Source organism: Plectropomus leopardus, chromosome 9, assembly GCF_008729295.1.
Source record: "Plectropomus leopardus isolate mb chromosome 9, YSFRI_Pleo_2.0, whole genome shotgun sequence".
In the NCBI taxonomy this organism is placed as follows: domain Eukaryota; kingdom Metazoa; phylum Chordata; class Actinopteri; order Perciformes; family Serranidae; genus Plectropomus; species Plectropomus leopardus.
In genome coordinates this window covers 24,529,015-24,550,348 of record NC_056471.1, presented here as the reverse complement: position 1 = coordinate 24,550,348, position 21,334 = coordinate 24,529,015, and the positions used below count along the sequence as shown (strand labels likewise).

The following is a 21,334-nucleotide window of genomic DNA, read 5'->3' as shown; positions in this document are numbered from 1 at the left end:
AGAGGTACTTAACTAAGTGTACTTCAAGTGTTCAAAGTAAAAGTATTCATTTCGCAGAACGGCTGCTTGGGAACGGGTTAATGTTGTAGCAGGTGAGACTGATTCAAACTACTTTTTACACAGTTTCATAGCATAATCTGTACGAATATATCATATGTAGGATTATTATTGATTAATCTGCTGATTATTCTCTTATTTAATCAATGTGTTGTCTATGAAATGTCAGGAAAAGGTAAAAGTTTTCTTGAGTCTGAGTCCGTCCTTGAGTGAAGTCTTGGTTTGACTTGAGCACCAGCCCAAATATGTACTCACTTTAAGATCACTCACATTATGAACAAAGCTTGTTCTAAGCATTACTGTTCAACTTCTGAACTTTAATCAGCTTAGACTCTGTTTCACTTTACTGTTACATTTTCTGAAATTTGGAAATAAGGAAGCAGACAGTTAATCCTTTGCTGACAGTAAAGGGATTTTCCTAACGACCATATTCTGTGCATTTACACAGAAGTCTAAACTTTTAGACTAGTTGACCAGTCTAAAAGTAAGAAAAAACTCAGAAAGCCATCAAAAATGAACCAAATTTAATCTATACAGTTAAACATTGTCCCGAAAAATACTGCATATATTATAAAAGCCATTTGAAATTGTTACATGTCACATTTTTTTCAATTATCAGTTGAATTTAAATTGACACTTACATGCAGTGTGTATCATGAAAACTGCACATTGTCCTACAAAACATGGCCACAACTCACTAAATAAAAGTTAACAAATAACATTTGTCAAAAACAACATTCTTTTGGAATATAAATGTTTAGGAAACGTGCCTGAGGAGTATTAATATGTAATTTCTAGGTGTACATAAATACAATAAAAATGTTTTAATATAAAGTTAAACCACCTAGTATCTGGTGCTGACTAGCAAGAATAGAAAGGTTTAGTTGACTAATCGTGCACATTCCAAATAAAGTACACATAACAAAGAGAATTCCCAGAGGCAAAGTTTTCTAGCTGTTATAGTAAATACAACATGTTTGAAATGTTTGCGACTGTGTGTGGGTAAAGCTGCAGTTTGCAGCTGTGGTATCTAGTGTGAAACAGTTGTGGAGGACAGCAGCTCTGTGTGGCTCGAACACTCTTTGAAGCCTTTTGTTCCAGTATTAGATAAAACAGCTGTGATGTAGGTGCCCTGATGACCCACTCACCCACTCGTCCCTGTAGCATTACAGATTAGTGGATGGTGAATGGAGCTGCCTGACTGCTTGTCCTTTTGTATTTATTATGAAAGTGTGGCCCAGTGCTCTGTGGCAGGAACTGCTTATTAACCTCATTCACACCCACCTTCACATGATCCACTACGAATGCAATTTAGGATTGATTTTCAAATCTTATTGATCTCATGTAATGCTTCTGTGGACCAACGCTTTTTTTGTTGGGTTTTTTTTGTGATGGCATTTTACACAAACAAGAAAAATGGAAAAATAAATGGTGACAGGCAACAAATATCCCATGTCCCAATATGAATAATAATAATAGCTGTGTTAATATATAACTTTGCAAACAGAAATATGCAGATTCGTATAAGATCGATAAGATTCGTACTCATAATTACAAAGATGGATAAGGGCCATATTGGAAAAAAAAAATAAAATTTCATATTTGCGAGAACAAAGTCAAATTATTACAAGAATAAAATCGTAATTTTGAGGAAAAAGTGGATTAATTATCTACCACATCTGTATGAACTCTGTTGCCATTTATACTGTTACCTGACTTTACCTGCTGTAATCTGGAACTCTTTTTCTTGTAAATTGAAGGTTTAATCATGTAATATCACTTTTTCCCATTAAAGTTAAACTGTTTTCTTGTAATATCATGACTTTTTTCACGGAAATTACGACGTTATTCCTTTAATGTAATTACTTTATTATTGCAACCTTTTTTTCTCCATTACTGCCCTAATCCTCCTCAGTATGTAACAAAAACAAGTAGATGGTAAAAATGGTAAAAATCATAGACCATATAGACAAGTATAAGAAATACAAAAGAAATATCAAATAGTAACAATGATGTTAGAAAAAAAAGTGGAATTAATTAAAAGCAAGGTAGTGAAAATAAGCTGTTTCTTAGAACTATCAACAGAAGTTGCTTGTCTTATTCGTGATGGGGGTTTGTTTTTGATGCACAACAACAGAAAGCTCCTTCAACATACTTTTTGTAATTTATTTTTGGTTCATTTTAACCATTTTCTTTGTGGTGTGCAGGATGCAGAAGCCAAAAGAAACCCATAATTGACAGGTTGACTAAGTTCTGTGTGGCTGAGTATTTGAACTGTGAACTTGGGCGTTGCTGAAATCATCTTAAATCTGATATGTTTTTTTTTTTTTTTCTACAGACAACAAACAATCAAGCTCACTTGTTTGATGGTCTGAAAAGAACTGGGAAGGAAATGAAATAATGATTAATGAAGGTTAACATTACTCTGACATTTATCCCCTGCATTTGGCACAAATATAAAGTGTCTCACCACTGAATCAAATTTAGATGACCTCGGCCTTTCTGACGTCTGCTGCTTCTTCTCTCCTAATGCATGTCTGTACTCTTTCTTTTCTCCAGTCCATCAATGTTATTGTTATTTCCGATCACGCAGCTTTACTAATTATCTTGTCTGCTCCTGGAAAGCTGGTTTGCCCCCCAAGCTGATGGCTAAGCACCCATTTACTTGCTGACAAAAGCTACATTTTGTCTCTTTTTTTTCCCCAAAAACAAGATTTTCTGTCAATCAAAAAAAACCCAGAGATGACCCCCCTCTACAATATGAGAAGCCTTAAAAATTGCACCTGGTGTTGCAATCCTTGTCTCTAATTGACAACATCAACATTACTTTCCTTTCCTCTATAGGTGGCGCTGGGTGGCATTTGTTGAAATATGTTGAAATGTTCTGATTGTAGAGCTCCCCCTTGTGGAGAATCAACAGCCTGTTATATTGTAAAATGTGAATCTGTGAGTCACTAAAAAGCTGGTCCGTTTAAAGCAGTATTTCACAGATGCAAAGAGGGCCCGAAATTGCTGCTACAACTCTTGAGAAAAAGGATGCTTTTGCTCAAGAAGCTGAAAATCTACCACTAGAATGCACTGCACCTTACAGGGCCAATACACACTCCTGCCTGTGGGTGCTGTAATGTGAACTTATCGGATTGAGACAATGGCAGCCAGCTTGAAGCAAACAATCTTGTATGACAGTTAAATGGTCAGCTAAAACGTGTTTCTGAAAACATTTAATGTGAGAAATATACAGCTCATTTACAGAATTTTGGTCTATATTTGATCGATAGTGCTTAGTTTTAATCTCAGGTTTACACTGTGCAGAAGGCAGTATGGCACCCACTTCCTGTTCGCAAACTCTTGCCATTACAGCTAAACGTGTCACTAAAATGTGTTTCTTAAAACATTTTAGGGGAGAAATAGGCCGTGCAGTAACATAATGTTGATTTATATTCAAACAGCACTGCCTGGTTTCACCATTTGATGAGATTTTTTTGGGTTGGTGGGATACTGCAGTTTATCTGCACACACTCCCACATTGTTTTGATACAAAGCTGGTTGAAAATCGGCAAAGTATCCTTTCAAGCTCTTTGCATCGAGACAAATGGGAAAAAAAAGATGCATCTTACATCACTGACTTTAGTGGGATAGTGGGCTTCAGCGGGCTGTTGTGATGATTCTACTAAAATTTGATCTGGCAGCGTCACTTGTGGATTTTTTTTTTTTTTCTGGAGTTTTGTACTTCAGGACATCCGTAAGTTAGAGAATTTATCCTCTTAGGGTTGCAGCTGTGATAGACAGAAAATGATGAAAGAAGTGGTTTTTTTTTCTTTGAGGGCCTCTTAACTCTAAAAAAGAAAAAAAACAACAGGATGTCATTTTCACACCCGTATAATGCTTTCTCATGTGTAAACTGTAAACAGTGTAAAATCTATTCATATGTGGAACATAATGGCAAATCCCCTAGAAACTGCATAAATTCACTCATCGGATGAAGTGCGCTCGTCTGCATGTTCATCTGCGTCTACTTACTGCACACATTGTAATGAGTCGCTCTGCAGGAGAGAGAAAACAATGGTATGTTAGTGATGAAACATGTCCTCTAGCTACGTTGTTAAAAGTGGAGATGAGAGAAGTCTGCTGTCGCTGGAAATCCTTAGGAAGAAGTAAATAATCTCCTTTATTACACACAGCTCTGCTACATGCTTGCTTCAGGTCTGGGGCTCTTAATGGATGAGGATAAATACATCAGCGCACACAATCACACTCACACTAACACACACTCCAGAGGGAACATGAGCAGCACTGCAGTGAAATTGCACCAGCCGTGCCCTGATGTAACCAGATCGTTTCCTCCATGTGAGCTGAAATCTTGTTTGCGTTTGCATCAAGAGACGACACATGAACTTATAAGCATGTTTCGTAATTTTACCACTGGAACAGCAGAGCATTGGCTCAGCAGATAATGGAGTCTGATCTCCAGAAATATAATTTCCCAGATATTTTTAACATGCTTTCTTCTTCTGCAACCTCCACAACACTGAATCCAGTCTTAGTGTGTGCTCTGTTTTGTTTCTTAAGCCGTTTCTATGCAAAATGTTTGGCATTCACATTGGTTATTGCAACAGCCTCCCATCTTCCATCCACCCTTTCTTATCTTCCCTCCCCCCATACGTCTTCTTATTCTCTGTAATGTGCAGAAGAAGCCATCAATCGCCTGGCAACTAGGGTCCTTTTTATCACCTGTTTCCTGTCACTCGGACACCTTGTTAGAGACTAATGTTGAGGTCATCAACAGACATAATTTCCATCTATTTTCCTTTAATGTACCTCGCCTGGCTTCTGTTTTTTTTCTTTTTCGTTGTCGTTTTCTTTTCTTTTTTCTATGTGGCCTCTATTTCTCTTTCCTCATTTTTGTCCTTCAGCCAGTTTTATCAGTCTGACGTCTTTATTACACCCGCTCCGGCTCCAGGGACCTATTCTGAGTCTTCTCTGTAATGTGCATATTTCTTTATTCTCCTTCACTGAGTGTCATTTAATCCATCCATTTTCTTTCCGACAGCAGATTTAGAGGAAATCACTTAAAAGAAAATGTATCTATTTCCAGTTAATGGTGTATACTGTAGAACAGTAAATATCATTTTTCCTTCATCGGATTATCGCTCTTGAAGACAAGAATAGTCAGAATGGTAAGGGACTGTTTGTTACTTATCAGAGGAGAGGGTATGGCCGGGCTGTGACTCGCTGTTTTATTAATTTGTGTCTATCTTCACCTCACTGGGGATACAAATATTTCTCCTTGATTCTCCCTGAGTGACTTGGTTAAAATGAATAACCCTCCCCCCGCCATAGATAATCATATTTTTTCATATTCGCATTAAATGTAGGTAGTAGGCTATTGGAGCCAACACAACTAGCAAACAGCACGGAGGGAGTGAGCATTATCACCAGAACAAACGGCTAATTTCTTAAGCAAATGTACAAATCCTCCTTACAAATCACATCATCGCAAAAGCTGTGTGCGCACTTCAGCAGAATGTGGGTGCATGACAGCCAACATACAAATCCCACATTTAATAAGCCTACACGTCTCACACACACACTCACACATATCTATTCAGCAAACACAGGAAGCATTAGGGACATGTGCATATCAATGACCATTTTCCCAGTGAAACAACAATGTACACAACAGTGGCAGCATCGGCCAGAGTAATTCCCGTAATTTGGTACGACAGCTGTTTTTTCATTTTAATAAATGCACCCTTTGATGATCGAAAGTTACCTCAAAAAAGAAATCATAGAGTTGAAAAAAGCCATGACACTTAAAAGGGGTTTCGGATTTTACCATTCAGGACTCACTATCGTCCTATGACTCTATATAAAGATGGTCGACATGGCAACTCCCCAAAAGAGAAGTTAAGACATCTTGATCACCTCCTGGTGGCCAGCTGCAGTAAAGGTAATAAACCTCGCCCCTTCCTTGTTAGCTTTTGGGACTTAAATTACATGTCAAATACAATTTCCCAAAGATTTGATTATCACTAGTTAACTGATGGTATAATTGATTTTGCAAAGAAAAGAAATATTTGAAAAAAGATACAAAATGTAACCATATGAATTTGTTTGTCCCTCCCTTTGGCCAAAATAAGAAACATAAGTCCTTCCCCAGCTCTTACAAATAATATTTGCCATGCTAACTGTTACTATACAACCACATTCACAAATAACAATGTTTTTAAAGCTTATAATAGTTGTTCTGGTGTAAATTCTCTGATACGTGTTAATTTAACTCTATTTTTATTACTGAGGTCATGGTTAGTGGTTGTGTCGTACTGGAAAGCGTTGTATTGAGAGGTGTTAATATTTTGCCCACTGCATTAGCAAATGTGAAGGGAAAAGAATATTACAAACACAACCTCGATAATAAAAATATTTTAAAATTGAAACAACTCTTGACAGCGTCACTCAAAACTGAACATTGATATATTTGCCATGGTAGAGTTCATGGCTGAGCCATTGTATTTCAGATTCTTCTCATCACTGTGTTGCTTGTTTATTTGAGCATTTCATTATTCAACTGTGTCTTACCGTCAGCAAGTAACACCTTTTGTAAACTAGTTTTTTCTTCCACAGTGTTTCAGATTAATTCTGCTACATGTCTAGTGTATTACAGTGTGTGAATAATCTCCCATGAAGGATTTGTTTTAGTGAGCCGTGCCTCCTGCATGCACATACTCAGGTGCGTAAACATAACACACCCTGCGGCATAATTGTCAACTACAAATCCTCTGCAGGTGATGTTGAGGCGCAAACTGGAGGGCAGCATCATTTCCATTTCAAAAAGCTCCATACAGGACGGGTATGCACATTAAAGCACATGTGGCGGCTCTGGCTGCCAGTGCTTGTGTGCACAGGGGTGTGCATGTTTTCCCAGGTGCAGCCTCAATCAATATTGTAAATAAAAGCTTCACTGTGACGTCGGTTTTAGAGCCAACTGTGTACATTATCTATAAGGTCATCATTCAAGCAGCGGGACTGACAGAGAGAGTGACTCAGTAAAAAACTTCTTGAAGTATGCATGTTGTTTACGAGATGATTTATTCATGAATGGCTGCATATTCCATTATGTGTAGGCTGCTTGTGTGTCACCGCTGTTGACAGAGGAATCTTGCAGGAAATAAATACACAATGTGAAATGGAACGTAAAAGATTTAGCACGGGCTGAAGTGATACTCGACCAAAGTCTGTTTAAATGTTGGGTACTCTCTTCTCTCCCAGGAAGGAACAGCTGTGTGATCTCATTTCATATTTCTCACCTGCCTCCAGATTTTGATCCCAGTCTTGGTATGATGGCTGGAATTACCCCCCTGAACCCCATGATGCCCGGCCTCGGTATGGTGCCCGCACCCCTTTCACAGGATGTGCCAGTTATCAAGGAGATCATCCACTGCAAGAGCTGCACCCTGTTCCCCCCCAACCCCAGTAAGTCATAATATCATGCTAATCCTATTGTACCTTCTGCTCCCCACTTTACAAGCATCTTCACGTAAAAGAATAACACCAAAATGACATGCATTGGATTTTGTAACATCCTTAGGACAACATATTGAATGATAAATAGATGTTGGGAAATATTGGGTAACACTTTTTATGAAGACCACATTTATAATGCATTATGAGGGCATACTTTGTGAATTATAACACAGTTATAATGCTTTAAGAAGTCAGTTTAAGTCACAGGACACTTGAAATCACCAGTGAGGATGCTATGGGCCACTGTCCCAATCCCAAACAGACTATTTGCAAGCTAAGTAAGCCACTGGAATGTAGCCATAAAGCATTATAAATGCGTTATAATTCACTATGAATGTCTTCATGAATGTGGTCTTCATAGAAAGTGTTGCCAAATATTGATTTTGTTTTGTGATACTGTATTGATTCTAAGAAGCACTGTATCTATATAAATTATTTATATGGAAAGATTTTTGGCAGTGGTTCATTTTATAATGGCAGTATTTTAGCGTAATATATCCTTAGCTATTTGACTCCTCTACTCCATCAACATCACTTTGCTTACATAAACACCAGGGCTGCCCCTTGAAAGTCTGAAATTGGAGTCATGAGTCGGAGACCCACAGTCGACTCAGATTTGTTTACTTTTGCTGTGCAGTGTACTTTTGGGGAAGTTTTGGTCCCCAGATTTTGCTGCAGAGTGAGTGGTCTTGATTTTCATGCTACTTTCATGCTGATCTAAGCAGCTACAGCCATGCAGGAAGCTGCACAGAGGAGGAGAGAGAAAAGACCTTCTTAGAAGGGGTGAATTTACAGCTCACAGCAATTTAATAAGATGTAATCGTTGGCTTTTGTTTGATATCTGGTGTCTGCAAAAAATGTTGTTGCACATTTTCGACCTTTGGTTAGCACAGGTCGCTGGTTAAATATATTACATGAATGCCACTGTCACACTGAATGTCCATCTGAGCCCATTCAGTCGTTAAACCTTTGTATGGAAAGCAAATCGAATTTTAGAACGTGGAGTTGTGTACAGCCCAACTAAACACAAAAACATGGGCCGAGCTCCTACAAACATGTAGGAGAACTACAGTGGCCGATGTGAAAACACAAATGGCACTATCAAGGGCCAGTGTTTGATTTGTCCATTCTTGGCTTCTGTAGGAACAACATGGTCTCTGAGGAAGAAGACCCGCCCTTTATGTAGACATGAAAGGCTTATTCAAAGGTGAACACAACAATTATCATTTTTAGGTGATTATAAACTAATAAAAACATAGTTATGGACCGTTGAAACCCAAAGATATCCACCCTGATATCGTAGAAGACTACAGAAATTAGCTGTAACCGGAGATATCTTGGCATTTGAAAAACAACTCAACTCAACTCACAACTTTTCCCAAAATATCAGCTAAATGTTAATTCCTTGCAAGAAAAAAGATAAAGTTGACAAATGAATGTAGTTATGACAGATGTAAGCAAGTATATTTGTTTGGATTTTCCATCTCTGTGAAGATTTGAGATTATGCTTTTGTTGCATTTGTCAGACCAAAGAATTTTATTAACATGTTCTGACTTTGTATCAATCAAAGTGTTTTTATTCTCTCTCCTACTCCTGCCCAACACTTAACCTGATCACCATGAGCTACATTTACATTTGCACAACAAACTTTCAGGGCAAGTCACTTTGTATAATCTGACTTGAGGTGTTCAGCACAAGCTGTTGTTTATTTTTATCTCACCTCCACCTTTCAATTATGCGGAGTTAGAAAAGAAGTAGTGGGGGATGCTTTTGATTGATCCCGGCTTTTGCTTTTTCAGATTTCCTGCTAGAAAAGTTTCCTCCCGGGGGCTTTATTCAAACAAGTCTAACAAGTCATCTTCAAGGTGAACTAAAACAAAAGCTCCTCACGGCAGTGGCATTTGGGAGTTTTCAATCCTCTCGCAAAACAAAACACACATTCTCTAAGGCAAATATCTTTTTTTATGTTACCACACCCATAGACTGCGTGTTGCGCTTAACAAGCTGTTAGCTGTTTTAAACTGCAGCCCCTCGTGGCTTATTGCTTGATTTTCAGGTTTGCTTGCATGTAAATGGTATGCATTATAGCTCATTATAAATTGTCACCGTTACAATAAGGTGCAGAGGGAAAAGCTGATTAAAAGTTTAACTTCACCTAGGAACATCTCTCCAGCTTGTCGTCAGTGTGCGGAAATGAACAAGGCACTCTGAGCGAGGGCACATATAAACCCCGAGGCTGTGTGAGGGATCAGCCTGTCAAGAAATTACCCGACAACCTCAGCGCCTGTCACCATCACTCTGTGACACGAGTACAACTTTTTGTGTTTTGTGTGTCGCCTGGTATGCATGCATGAATTCATCACAACTTAATACCATGTCGAAGAAAATCTGCGCCCCAAAATCAGAAGCTGTGATGATTGGACACAGCTCTTAATTGTGCACCCTAATCATCTTCATACTTGACTTTCTAGTTTCTCAGCCCTTTTCCTTTCTGCTCTCTGCCAGTAGATCTTCACTTACTTTTTTGATCTCCATTTTTACTGAAGATCTCTCTGCCCATCACTTATTTCAGTGACACGTAAGAAAGTTAATCTCTGAGCTAAGTATTTTTGAACAGTCAGACATCTGAGGAAAACTGCCTCGGCTTGATTCCTCTCATAAAAGTCAAGTAACTTTGTAAAACTCAGCTCTTATACACTTAAGCCAACAGGAGTGGTTTATCAGGTGCCTCTGTGAAGTTGTGTTTTTGGGGCCAGCAGCTCCTTGTAGTGTCTCAAAAGACAAGTTGGTACCAGGCGAGAGTCAAGACCAATGATTATAGACCGAAAACAACAAGACAACAACAATCACTTCCAGGTAGACAACAACTGTTTTGAATTGCAAAAATTACTTTAACCTTGAAAGAAATGGGTGGTTCGACCTATCTGACATTTCTGCTGTGCTTACTTTATATACTGTGTTGCTTTGCTACACAAATTTACCTGCACAGAAATTAACCAGTATACTACTGTGGATGGAGGCTGAAGCAAAAATATTTCACAAAGGAAAAAAAAATAATGTCAATTTAAGTGAACAATATTTAGCTGATATCTTCAACACTTTATCTTACACACGATGCAGGCAGCGATATACCAGCAATTCCTGTGCTCTGCAAAGTAAAATTACTGTTTCTGTCAATGGAGTCAAGTTGCTTTTAGCTAAAGGCAGTTCGTTGTTTTCCAATTGGGAAAAAAAATGTAACAGTCAACTATCTCAGTCAACAAGTCACACTCCCCAGACCAAGGGTTGATTGGTATAGAACCAATAAGAATGAAAGAGTTAACCGGTCCACCATAATCATAAATCACATATGTAAAGTTAAACACTAATTCATGTGTGTATATACATTATATATATACATGTATACATCGCACTTATTAAATGGATGCATGTATACATACATACATATTGGTTTTAAATAGTTATTTGATGCTATAAAAAGGGGTTTGACATCATGATTGACAGCTGTTTGGTCTATGTGCTTGAATTCAATGGCACTACTCCACTACACGAGTGTATGGGCGTAAACTTGATACTGTGGCTCCACTTCCCCCGTTAATGCACAGACTGTAGTTTACAAAGCACAAGATGGCAGAGAACGTATGGCGTGCTGTATGGATTCTGTTGATAGTTTACAGGCATAATCCTTGGTTGTAGTTGTGCCCTCTTTGGTCAATTTATTATTGCATATCTTGCGTGTGGAAGCAATGTGCTTCTGTTGACCTCATTGGACCGTGACCACCAGCGTGCACTATGACAACCCGCAGCCACATATGAAGCAATTGGGATTGTTTTCTTCCTCTCAAGTGATAAGAAGATGGAGCATGAGAACCAAAAAGGTGTACTGGTGCGTAAAGGGGAAGCTGACCCTGAGGGCAAAATGTCCCACCAGTCAATCTACCCCAAACGACGGAGATTTAGGCTGGAAGTAGCTGTAATTGGTTTCCCATCCTGGTGTCTGGGTTTATCCTCAGGGACAGGATCAGGAGCTTGGACTTCCAGGAGGAGCTCGGAGAAAAACTGGTTCTTCTTTGCATTGAAGGGAGCAGGGATCAAGCACCTCCGCCAGGATGCTTCCTAGACACCTTGAAATGGAGGTATTCCTGGCACGTCTCATTTTGAGGAGACACAGGGGCAAACCTAGAAAATGCTATAGGGATTATAAATCCCAGCCAGACTGAAAATACCTCAGGATCCCTCACTAAGGAGCTGAGGGACATAGCTGGAGAGGGATTTCTGGGAGCATCTGCAGTCAACACGACCTGGGCCTACATGAAAAATTGATAGGATAGAAAACCATTTTGGGTGTTTTTCACACATAGGACCGAAGCCACAGTCAATTCACTGAATAGGCACATGTTACCTCCCAAATTTTGTCACTCATAAGGTGAATTTTCTTTTGACAATTTTGGAAATAAGCAGTTTGGCAAGTTATTAGTTACATCAATTCCTGAGCAGTAAAAGTTTTTCACATTAGAACGGTAACATGGTTTAAATGAAGTGTTACTTTTAAAGATTGTTTTAGTATCCGTGTCACTAAAGCTGTGTCTCCTCCCAGTGGGATAGAGCTGAGGAGGAACAAGATGAGAGAGGAGAATCATTATTTCATACCACATGCTATCAGAAGTGCTTTTTTGATGTGAAATGGTTTGAAGACAAAACAGTAAATAGATCAAGAAAATGTTATAAAATCTTCCGTGTCTTTAGGGTGGCTATTTTTTCATCGGACATTTATTTTTTGATTTATTGACTATTTGTTCGAAAGAATGGTGCAAAAACATGCCCATAGCAATTTCCCAGAGTCTACGGGAATGTCTGAAAATGTCTAGTTTCTCCCACCAACAGTCCACAATCCAAAGACATACACTTTAACATCGTAAATGTAAAAAAAATAAAATAAAATGCTCACATTTGAAAAGCTGCAACCAATAGGACACATTGGGCCTCATTCGTTCCTAAGTTCTTCTTTAAATTTGTTCTTTAAAAAGGTCATAAGAAAAGTCCACGTCAGATTCATGACATGTAGTTAAAGCGCAAAATTGTTCTCACCTGTCTTCTTATAATGATGTATCACCTTTTCCCATCGATTGAAAGCATGTACTAGTTTATACGTAAATACTTAAAAAATGCTCCACAAATCCCCATAAAAGGCCATTAGACTGCAGAGCCATGTGCAAAGAGGAATATTAAAGAAAAGCTGAGACAGTTAAGTCAAGGACGCCTAAACAAAAGTTTAAAGAGGCTGAAGCACCTGACTCCAAAATTTAAAAGCAAAAAGAGCTGTCATATGTAGTAGCGTCAGTAATGGATTCAAAATAACACACAACAAAGCAAGCATAGGATGCTATTACTCATTCAGTAAATGCTGTGTTCAGTGAAGGGCGCCAAAAGAGGTGCGATCTCGAATCTGAGGCCAAAAAACATTGCCAAGCACAGAAGAGAGACGCTGACCATGAGAAGGGGACATCATGCCCTCCTTACTCTCTGAAAATAGATCTGCATGGAAGATGCGCTCTCGGGCACGGCATGCAACGTCTTTAAGCAGCAACTTATGCCAAAAATAGGCCTTTTGGATGACATGATTCCCAGTCGATGTAAATGACGTGAATAATAATGACATAATAACAATAAGTGTTAGTGTTCCAAATATACATTGTAACTTACTGAAAATAGTTACTAAGAATAATATTATAAAATATCATTGTAATATAAATCCTATGATATAAAAACAATGACTAAATATTATTTTGTAAAACTCCAAATAAGATTATTACAATTATTGGTGAATGTCAGAATCTTTATGACACGCTTCCTTTAGTTCAATGCAAATCACTAACTTTTGTCATGGTGTTAGTGTGTTTGTGTGTGTTTGTGTGTGTTTGTGTGTGTTTGTGTGTGTTTGTGTGTGTGTGTGTGTGTGTGTGTGTGTGTGTGTGTGTGTGTGTGTGTTGCATTCAATAAAGGATCTGCAGGCTTTGGTTGCAGAATAATAATCCTCTTTATTCATTCCATCATGCATTAAAGTGAATAAAGTCATTTTTCTTTCTTTCCATCAATAAACTAAACGCACAACTTACAGTGTGACAAACAAATTTTGAGTGTCAAAAACCCTTTGCCCTTTCAGATTAATCACCTCACAACAACAGTGACCTTCCTACCGTAATTCTTGAGCCTGCCTGATGCACACACGGGAAATATCAATTAATTTCTTCATAGTTAAAGATAATATTTGGCTCTTAAATTGGGTTTTAAGTATAAATTCCTTCTTAGGAATGTTGGAGAATGAGGCTTCATAGAGCTTACTGTAAATGTGATTAGTGTGGGGGAAAAAACGTCCTCTGTGAAGTTGTTGCTGTACATTATTGAATAATACAGTGAGATCAGTGGTACAGCAGCCCGTTTGGTTTTATTATTGATAAGATTTGCTCTGAACCAGAGATGTAGGGATGCAGATGGTCAGAGGGTTGTTCAATATGTGAGGAACAAAGAGAAACAGGCGTTGTGCTCCAACTGCATTCAGGCTTTAAGCAAATATCACAGGCCAAGCGCTGGCGTCTAGGCAACACGGTTGCATATGTTGTCCATCGCAGGAAGTCATTACCCTGTAGCTGCATTCACTCAATCTGACGCCACATGCAGGCTCCCTCTTACTGACCTGTAGCCGAGCAGCAGCAACCCCGCAGCCTTCCCCCGGCTCTCCTGCTCTCTCCCTCTTCTTCTGCTTCGTCGGTGTGTGTAACCTTACTGTCGGTGTGCATCCTCATCAAGCTCTTTTTGCCTCTGTCACACCCTCCTCATTCAGCCTTAAGCCCTCTTTCACCTTCTCTACTGACACTTCTTCCCACTCACCTGTCTGGTGCTCAGGGTGGTGTAGCACCTTTTTTTCCTAAACGGTTTGAAAAGATTCAACATTTAGACCTGTGGACTCACTTTGATGATCAAATGGGGCATCAAACTCTCCATCTGTCTCTGTGTCTCTTTCAGACTTCAGACAGCAGTCAGAGAGATATATTTTGTAATTAACTTTAAGGAAAGATAAAACATGTTGTTTGGGGCTTTGAGAGTTGTAGCACTGTGTTCCAGTGTTACATATACACACATAAACACATTCAGTTTAGCTTCAATGAAGAAGGACGCCCAACTTGAGTGGCAGGTGTTTTTGTCTCACTGCTTATATAGATGTGTTTTGGCCTTACCTCAAACAAAGAAACTGTTGCAGTTGGAATTCTTAATTAACTGTTTTTTTTCATTGATTTTTTTCTGTTTTGTTGTTCCTCAGCAGATACATGCAGTCATACAGAAGGTCATGAGCTACTGGGTGGCCCTAAATCTGTTTTTTTGTTTTAAATGTGGATTAAACAAGCAAAATGAATTCATCATCTTTTGAATTTTCGCTCTTCTGATGGATTTGAGCTTCCTCTTCTTTTGAATAGGTGTCCATGCTGCATTGTAAGATGAACCTCCTGCGCCAAAAATGCTGTAAAAACTTTGGTTTATAATTGCAAATGCAGCCTTCATAACTTTCTACCAAGAAAGAGGCAGAAACAAGGCATGGAGAAAACATGAAACCCAAATAAGACCCTAAATCACAGAGGTGCCGATTTGCATTAGCCTAATATTATTACACCATTTCTGTTTTTGGCGAAGTATGGTTGGTAATTTGCAGTGGAATTGAGATCAATTGGAGAAGATCACAGACATCCTCAGCTATTATTATAAATGACACGAGGTCCCCAGTTTATACTAGCCATGTACAATAAGGCCAATATGGCTTAAGTAACTTAAAAACAAAACAGAATTCACAAATAGACTAAGATAGAGAAGTCCTTGTGTGTTACAGTTTGGCGGTGACATCTGTTCCTCTGTGTGATTAATCTTCATGTGTGCATGTTCATGACTTGTGTTTGTTCATGTAAGACGTAAATGAACTGAACATGTTTACTGGAGTGTGTAAATATAGTTTATCTTTGGAATAAGAGTCTGTCGAGGGTTGAAGCCTCCTCGCTGTGGCGGCCCCCTCGGACTATAAAAAGGTGTTTAGCCAGTCGAGTTGATGGATGGTGATGACCTGTGTTAGTGTAGCAGACCAGTGGGTGGCCACACAGACAGCAGGCCTGTGGGACGGGGCTGGACTGAGAATCAGTCTGTGTGTTTGATTTACAGCAGCCTCCGTATTTACCCAAAGTAACCTGTCAGAATAAAAGCACATCAACCAGCTTATTAGTCAGACAGTGATTCATAATATCTCGAAGTACAGTCTGCTGGTTTGATTCAGAGCAGAGAATAACTAAGTGTGCAGAAAAACAGAAAATACCGTATACTATAAATCAATCAGTTAGTTGTGTTTTTGCATTTTATTGCATTATATTATTAGTGCTCACATTTTGATCCTCAGTGTATGCAAATTAGTTTGACAGTTTTCAAGCGCTCCCCTTTCACTTCACAACATGTCAATATCTGATCTCCTCCTTCTGTTTATTCATTTGCTTTTTTCTATCCAGCCTGCTTCTGCCCTCTCCCCCTAAGTTTCTCTGTCTGCATTTTAAAATGATCGGCCTTGAAGTGTCCGTCTCATAATTACTCAAAGGGACACACATATCGAGTTAGAACTTGGACAGAAAAATACTTTTTAAAAGTGCATCTGGCAGCAGCACCCACTTCCTCCCTCCATCGTCTCTCTCTGTCTCTCTCTGCTTTGAGTTCACCTGCTTTTTATTTGCATGAAAAATGCAATCACTTGGACTGTTCACACACACTCACACACACTCTCAGATATTGTGTGATATTATGTATTTCTTGTAATTCAATCAGAAAATCATGAATACTTCATGTGGATCTTGTGCAAAGTATATTTGCATAAAAAGTTCTAATGTGCTGAACAGTGGGGTTCAGTATCACAGCAGGTAGCTCAGAGAACATCACAAAATCAAAATCATCACACCCCTGCAAACTGTTAATAGCTGCTAGGAAATTACTCATCTGATGCCAAAACTTTGTAATGCAAAACAAAACAAATTTTATTAAATTTTACAACATGACACATTAGGTTACCGCTGCACTGCACCTGTTCTCCTTTCTTTGTCATCACTGCTCTCTCTCCATCGTCCCCATCAGACACCCGCGGACCGAAAAGGTCAGTTAATTTGGAACTCTTTGTTGCGTCTGCCAACAAAGCTTTTTCTTGCCGTCGCAAGCTTTTTCCGGGCCACCTTTTACTTTTTCTGTCCATCTCAACTCAAAACTAGTTTAATCCGCCAACTCCGGAGGTCAAGGAATGAAACTCCAGTCAATATTTTTGCTTTAGCAGCCACATTTAAAGAAAAGAGGAGGCAGAGGGAGGGATACACAGTGTGAGAGAGACAGAGAGAGTTGAAAGAAAGGGACAGTTCTGGCTTAAACTCAGAGGCTGAAAATTTAGTTGTAACTCTTCAGAGTCCTGCGTGAGAGTAGCTGTGACAGCAGTGAGCTGATGAATCTTTTTTAGCCTGAAGAAAACTCTGACTTTGGATTGTTATGTTTTCACTGCCTGACATCCCATAAATATTTTTTTCTTTTTGTAAAATATGTATTCCAGCCAGCTGGTTTATTTATTATCATACTATTAGGAGGCATCATAAATGTGAAGCTGCAACACCGGCTCAATCCCGATGTCTTCTCAAATTGCTGAGCTCCTTACTTCGTCATGTGGAATGAGACCAGCCACCCTGCTGAGAAACCTCATTTCAGCTGTTTGTATTGTGAGCTCATTCTTTCTTTCACTACCCCAAATCTTCCACAGCTGAGGGTTGGAGTTACTTTATTTTTTTTCAAGTTTTTAAGGATTTGGGCCCTCACTGAATATGCTTTTCCTCACAGAGTTTAGTTGAGAGATGCCAGAGGGTAATGAAAGTTTTTATATCTGTCTGTTTTGGCTAATGAGTGTCTAAAAAACAGGAATCAGCAGGATCTAAAATCCTGAATGTCGGTTTGAGAGCTGTCAGACTGTATGGACTCATCTTTCCTCAACAACTGTTTGTTATATAGAAATCTAATGCTCAGAGTCAGGGTTTGATGTGGGCAACAGTTATAATGAAGAAAGACGAGCAGAGGTCGGTGTATAAACCATAGACTGTATAAATAATGGAAGTAACCACGATGACATCACCTATTTGATGGTGGACTGCTGATTTGAAGCCTTGTGTTTGGCATTTTGGCTGTTGCCATGTTTGTGTTTTGGAGCCAGAAGTTACCATATTTAGAGAAGAAGGAGCTGCTGGGAAGCGAGTCCTGAAAACATTTTTTGTACCGGGCTAAAACAAGTTTTTGTTGTGCTGTAAAGTTGGACATATTACCATGGGACTGTATGGGGGTTTATTCTGTTTTGGAGCCACCTTTAAGTGGCCATTTGATGCATTGCAGTTTTTGGCACTCCATTTTAAGCCTGGGACTTTACTGCTTTTGGGTTTATTTAAAAAACAAAGAGATAAAGTTTGACAAAAAGTCTTCAAAGTGTGAAAAAAACCCCAACTTTGTTAACAAACGAGAAAAACATTTTAAATTAACAATCAGCTTTTTAATTATTTCTACACCCTTCACCCAAATGGGAGTAAAGATCACCGACACCACAACTCATCAATCTGCAACCAACACAACGAACCTAAGCTGCTGAACTGGCCCACTGGCTCTGACTGTTAGTTTCTCCAGGCTTTTTAACCACCACGTCCTTGATGAGTGATGAGACGTCGGTGTACACGCCACCAGCACTCGTCACTGCAACGAGGGGGAGGGCAGAACCTAAGGCGAAACAAAAAACAGGGAAAAAAGGGCACAATCACCTGTAACAAGAAGTTTACTGCCCCATTTAGACTGTTTTTCTGTTTGACTGTGAGAGAAAACTGATGCAAAGTCTATATTACTGCACCCAACCAGTTCTCAGTCTCGAAATCCTTTTGATCACACTTATAAGACCCCAAGATATCTGAATTAATCCACTTGCTGCTGATCAGTTAGGCACTCATGATACAACTCAGGTATCCGACCAAGTTCAACTCCAGTTCTTTTCAGAGCATCGATATCTAGTAGGGTGGAAGTATCAGTAACAATGATCGCGGGGCCCTTTTCTAGCAGACAGCCGAAAATCCAGCATCCTCAGCGTTCCACTGATTAGCTGGTTCACTCCTCATAGACCCCGCTAATCACATTCATCATGGATGAGAAGCCTGATCTATCGGAGATTAGATCAGTCAACACTCATCTGTGTTGAATAAGTGATTTCTGCAATGCAGGGGACCTTCCACATGAGAGGATTTGCAATCACTTTGTGGCCAAAAGGATTTCATTTTCATGCATGGAACGGTTTTGATATTAACATTTATCTAACAAAAAACGATCTGAGCATATTGCTCTAAGTTCTCATTATTCATGCATCGAGCTTTATCATTTTTTAGGTCATAAGTGCTATGTTTAAAATATAACTTAATTGAATTTCGCAGCATCAAGCTCAGGAATGTGGCCTTTTTTTTCAAAGTTGTGGATCGTTTTATGTACAAGTTTTATCTTCTTCTTGTTTAAATGTTAGTGTCACCTGGCTCTTACTCTTCTCAGCCTGAATGTGGAGTTTGACCCCAGATCATTTTTTATTTATTTATTTTTCATTTACGCTTTCTTTTTCCCTCAGTCATTAATGTGTGAATTGCTTTATCATGAAACTCTCTTTCCTGCAGTTATTGAAGTGCCACTTTCCCCTCTTAAAGGAGTATTTCTCACCCAAATGAACAGTTGTGTATCTATCGTTCACCCCATGTTACATTGAATTTGTGAAGAAAACTCTGTTGCCTGTGGTGAATGAAGAATTCAGGGGAAATTCTTGATGAAGTGAAGTCATTGGGGGCTGTGTTTTACAACAATAAAAATTACATTAAAACATCTGTTTTCACACTCTGGCACAACTCCTGAAGTATAAGTCTCATTAATTCTGTTGTATGCTTTGTACTTCCAGATCAATACATTTTTGCCATTTCTGAACACGAAGTGAAACTTATCGATGCTCTCTTCAAAGCCAGACTCCGTTGTCAAAAGCAGTCATTTTCCCTCGCTGAACACTGGAGCTGCTGGTCTACAGCTGCCTTTATCAGCGAGTTTGTTTGTGTTATTGTGTGACTTTGGTGTTTTAAATTGTTAGTTTGGATTCATGAAAGTCTCACAATAACTCAAACTCCTGATCAAGGCAGCGGTAGACCAGCAGGACCTGTATTTAGTGAGGAGAATTACTGTTTTTATGAATGGAGTCTGGCTCTGAAGGTATTTGAAATGATGAAATAATTATTTTGGGGGCTGAGATATTCCTTTTATAATCTTTCCATAATGTTTTGGTGGATCTTTTTTTATCACACATAATAAGACTTTCAGTTCCATCATATTCTTGTCTGTAATGTTTAATGTATTGACACACCTGACAGGTAGTCTATACACTATAAACACACGGGCTTCTGTTATTTGTTGAACCTGTTTGAGTCGGTGCTATTCATATATTGGCATTTAAAGTAAGAATAAATATTTTTGGATTGGAGCTACAAGTGAGCAACTACTTTTTCTTGTTTTCTTTCTCTGTTCAGACAGCATAACATTGCTTTTACTCGGATTTTCTTTTATTGACTGTACATACAGGCATACATATTTCTTTCTGAGTTAAAATGAAACACAGGAAACCAGACCTGCTCCTCAAAATGATCTCCAGCAGCGATATAATCAGAGCAGTATGTTCTTGCTATTGCACATATTGTTGTCAGCTTCTCAAAGAGCATAATTCATGCTCAAAATCGAGTTTCAGTTCTGGGACAGCTGAATCATTTCTTGAGTTGTTTGTATTTCATCTGTAATATCGCCACATAAATGCACACAGTTGCATCATTCATTTTTTGTTGTTTTTTTTTTTTGTTTTTTTGATACTTAACTGTAGAATCTCTCCTTTGTTTCACTACTTTTTCACAGATCTTCCGCCTCCGGCCACAAGAGACCGCCCTCCAGGCTGTAAGACGGTGTTTGTCGGCGGTCTGCCCGAGAACTCCAATGAGCAGCTCATCATGGAGGTGTTTGGGCAGTGTGGAGATATCACCGCCATACGCAAGAGCAAGAAAAACTTCTGCCATATCAGATTTGCTGAAGAGTTCACTGTGGACAAGGCTCTCTTCCTGTCGGGTAAGCTGTCATAACTCTAAAACCTCATAGTGTAAGTGCTCATTGGTGTGATATTTTTATGTATTTGTGTCAATGCTACATAGACAAATGTCAAGCAAGAATACACTTAAGATATAGAGTCCCCAGGAAGTGAAATTTCCATTTTATTTTTTTTAGATTTTTTTTCCATAAAAAATGATTATATGGGTTCCCAACTGCCTAAAAACGAACTGCGTAAGAAAGTATAGCAAATTCCCAAAGGCAGCAACTACGTGTACGCATGTAGCTCCTTTTCACCAATTCCTATGAAGCAGTTATTCAGCTCATGATCAATTTTTCCACAAAATCTTGGGTCAGTCTGTGAATCCATTTGGAGGTTGATAAACACACACACACTTGGCCTCCAAGCCAAAGTTCAGCCTCCTAGAGTAAAAACTGTGGCTGCCAAAGGGTGGGGAAATATTTGTGGACTAACCAACCAATCGACAAATGTTAATCTAACTTTGATACAATACCTTTTATTTAATTTTTACTTGCACGTACATGTGTATAGAAAAA

The 21,334-nt window shown here is 38.9% G+C and overlaps 1 protein-coding gene across 5 annotated transcripts in view; it reads left to right on the top strand.

Moving 5' to 3' along the window:
• The window catches only part of enox2 (ecto-NOX disulfide-thiol exchanger 2), a 240,416-nt gene that overhangs the window by 170,296 nt on the left and 48,786 nt on the right, over positions 1-21,334 (top strand). For all 5 annotated transcript variants that reach the window (XM_042492832.1, XM_042492831.1, XM_042492833.1 and 2 more), the window contains 2 exons: positions 7,375-7,530; positions 20,591-20,797. In XM_042492832.1, the coding sequence (XP_042348766.1) occupies positions 7,375-7,530; positions 20,591-20,797 (363 nt within the window). The remainder of the gene's footprint in view (positions 1-7,374; positions 7,531-20,590; positions 20,798-21,334) is intronic.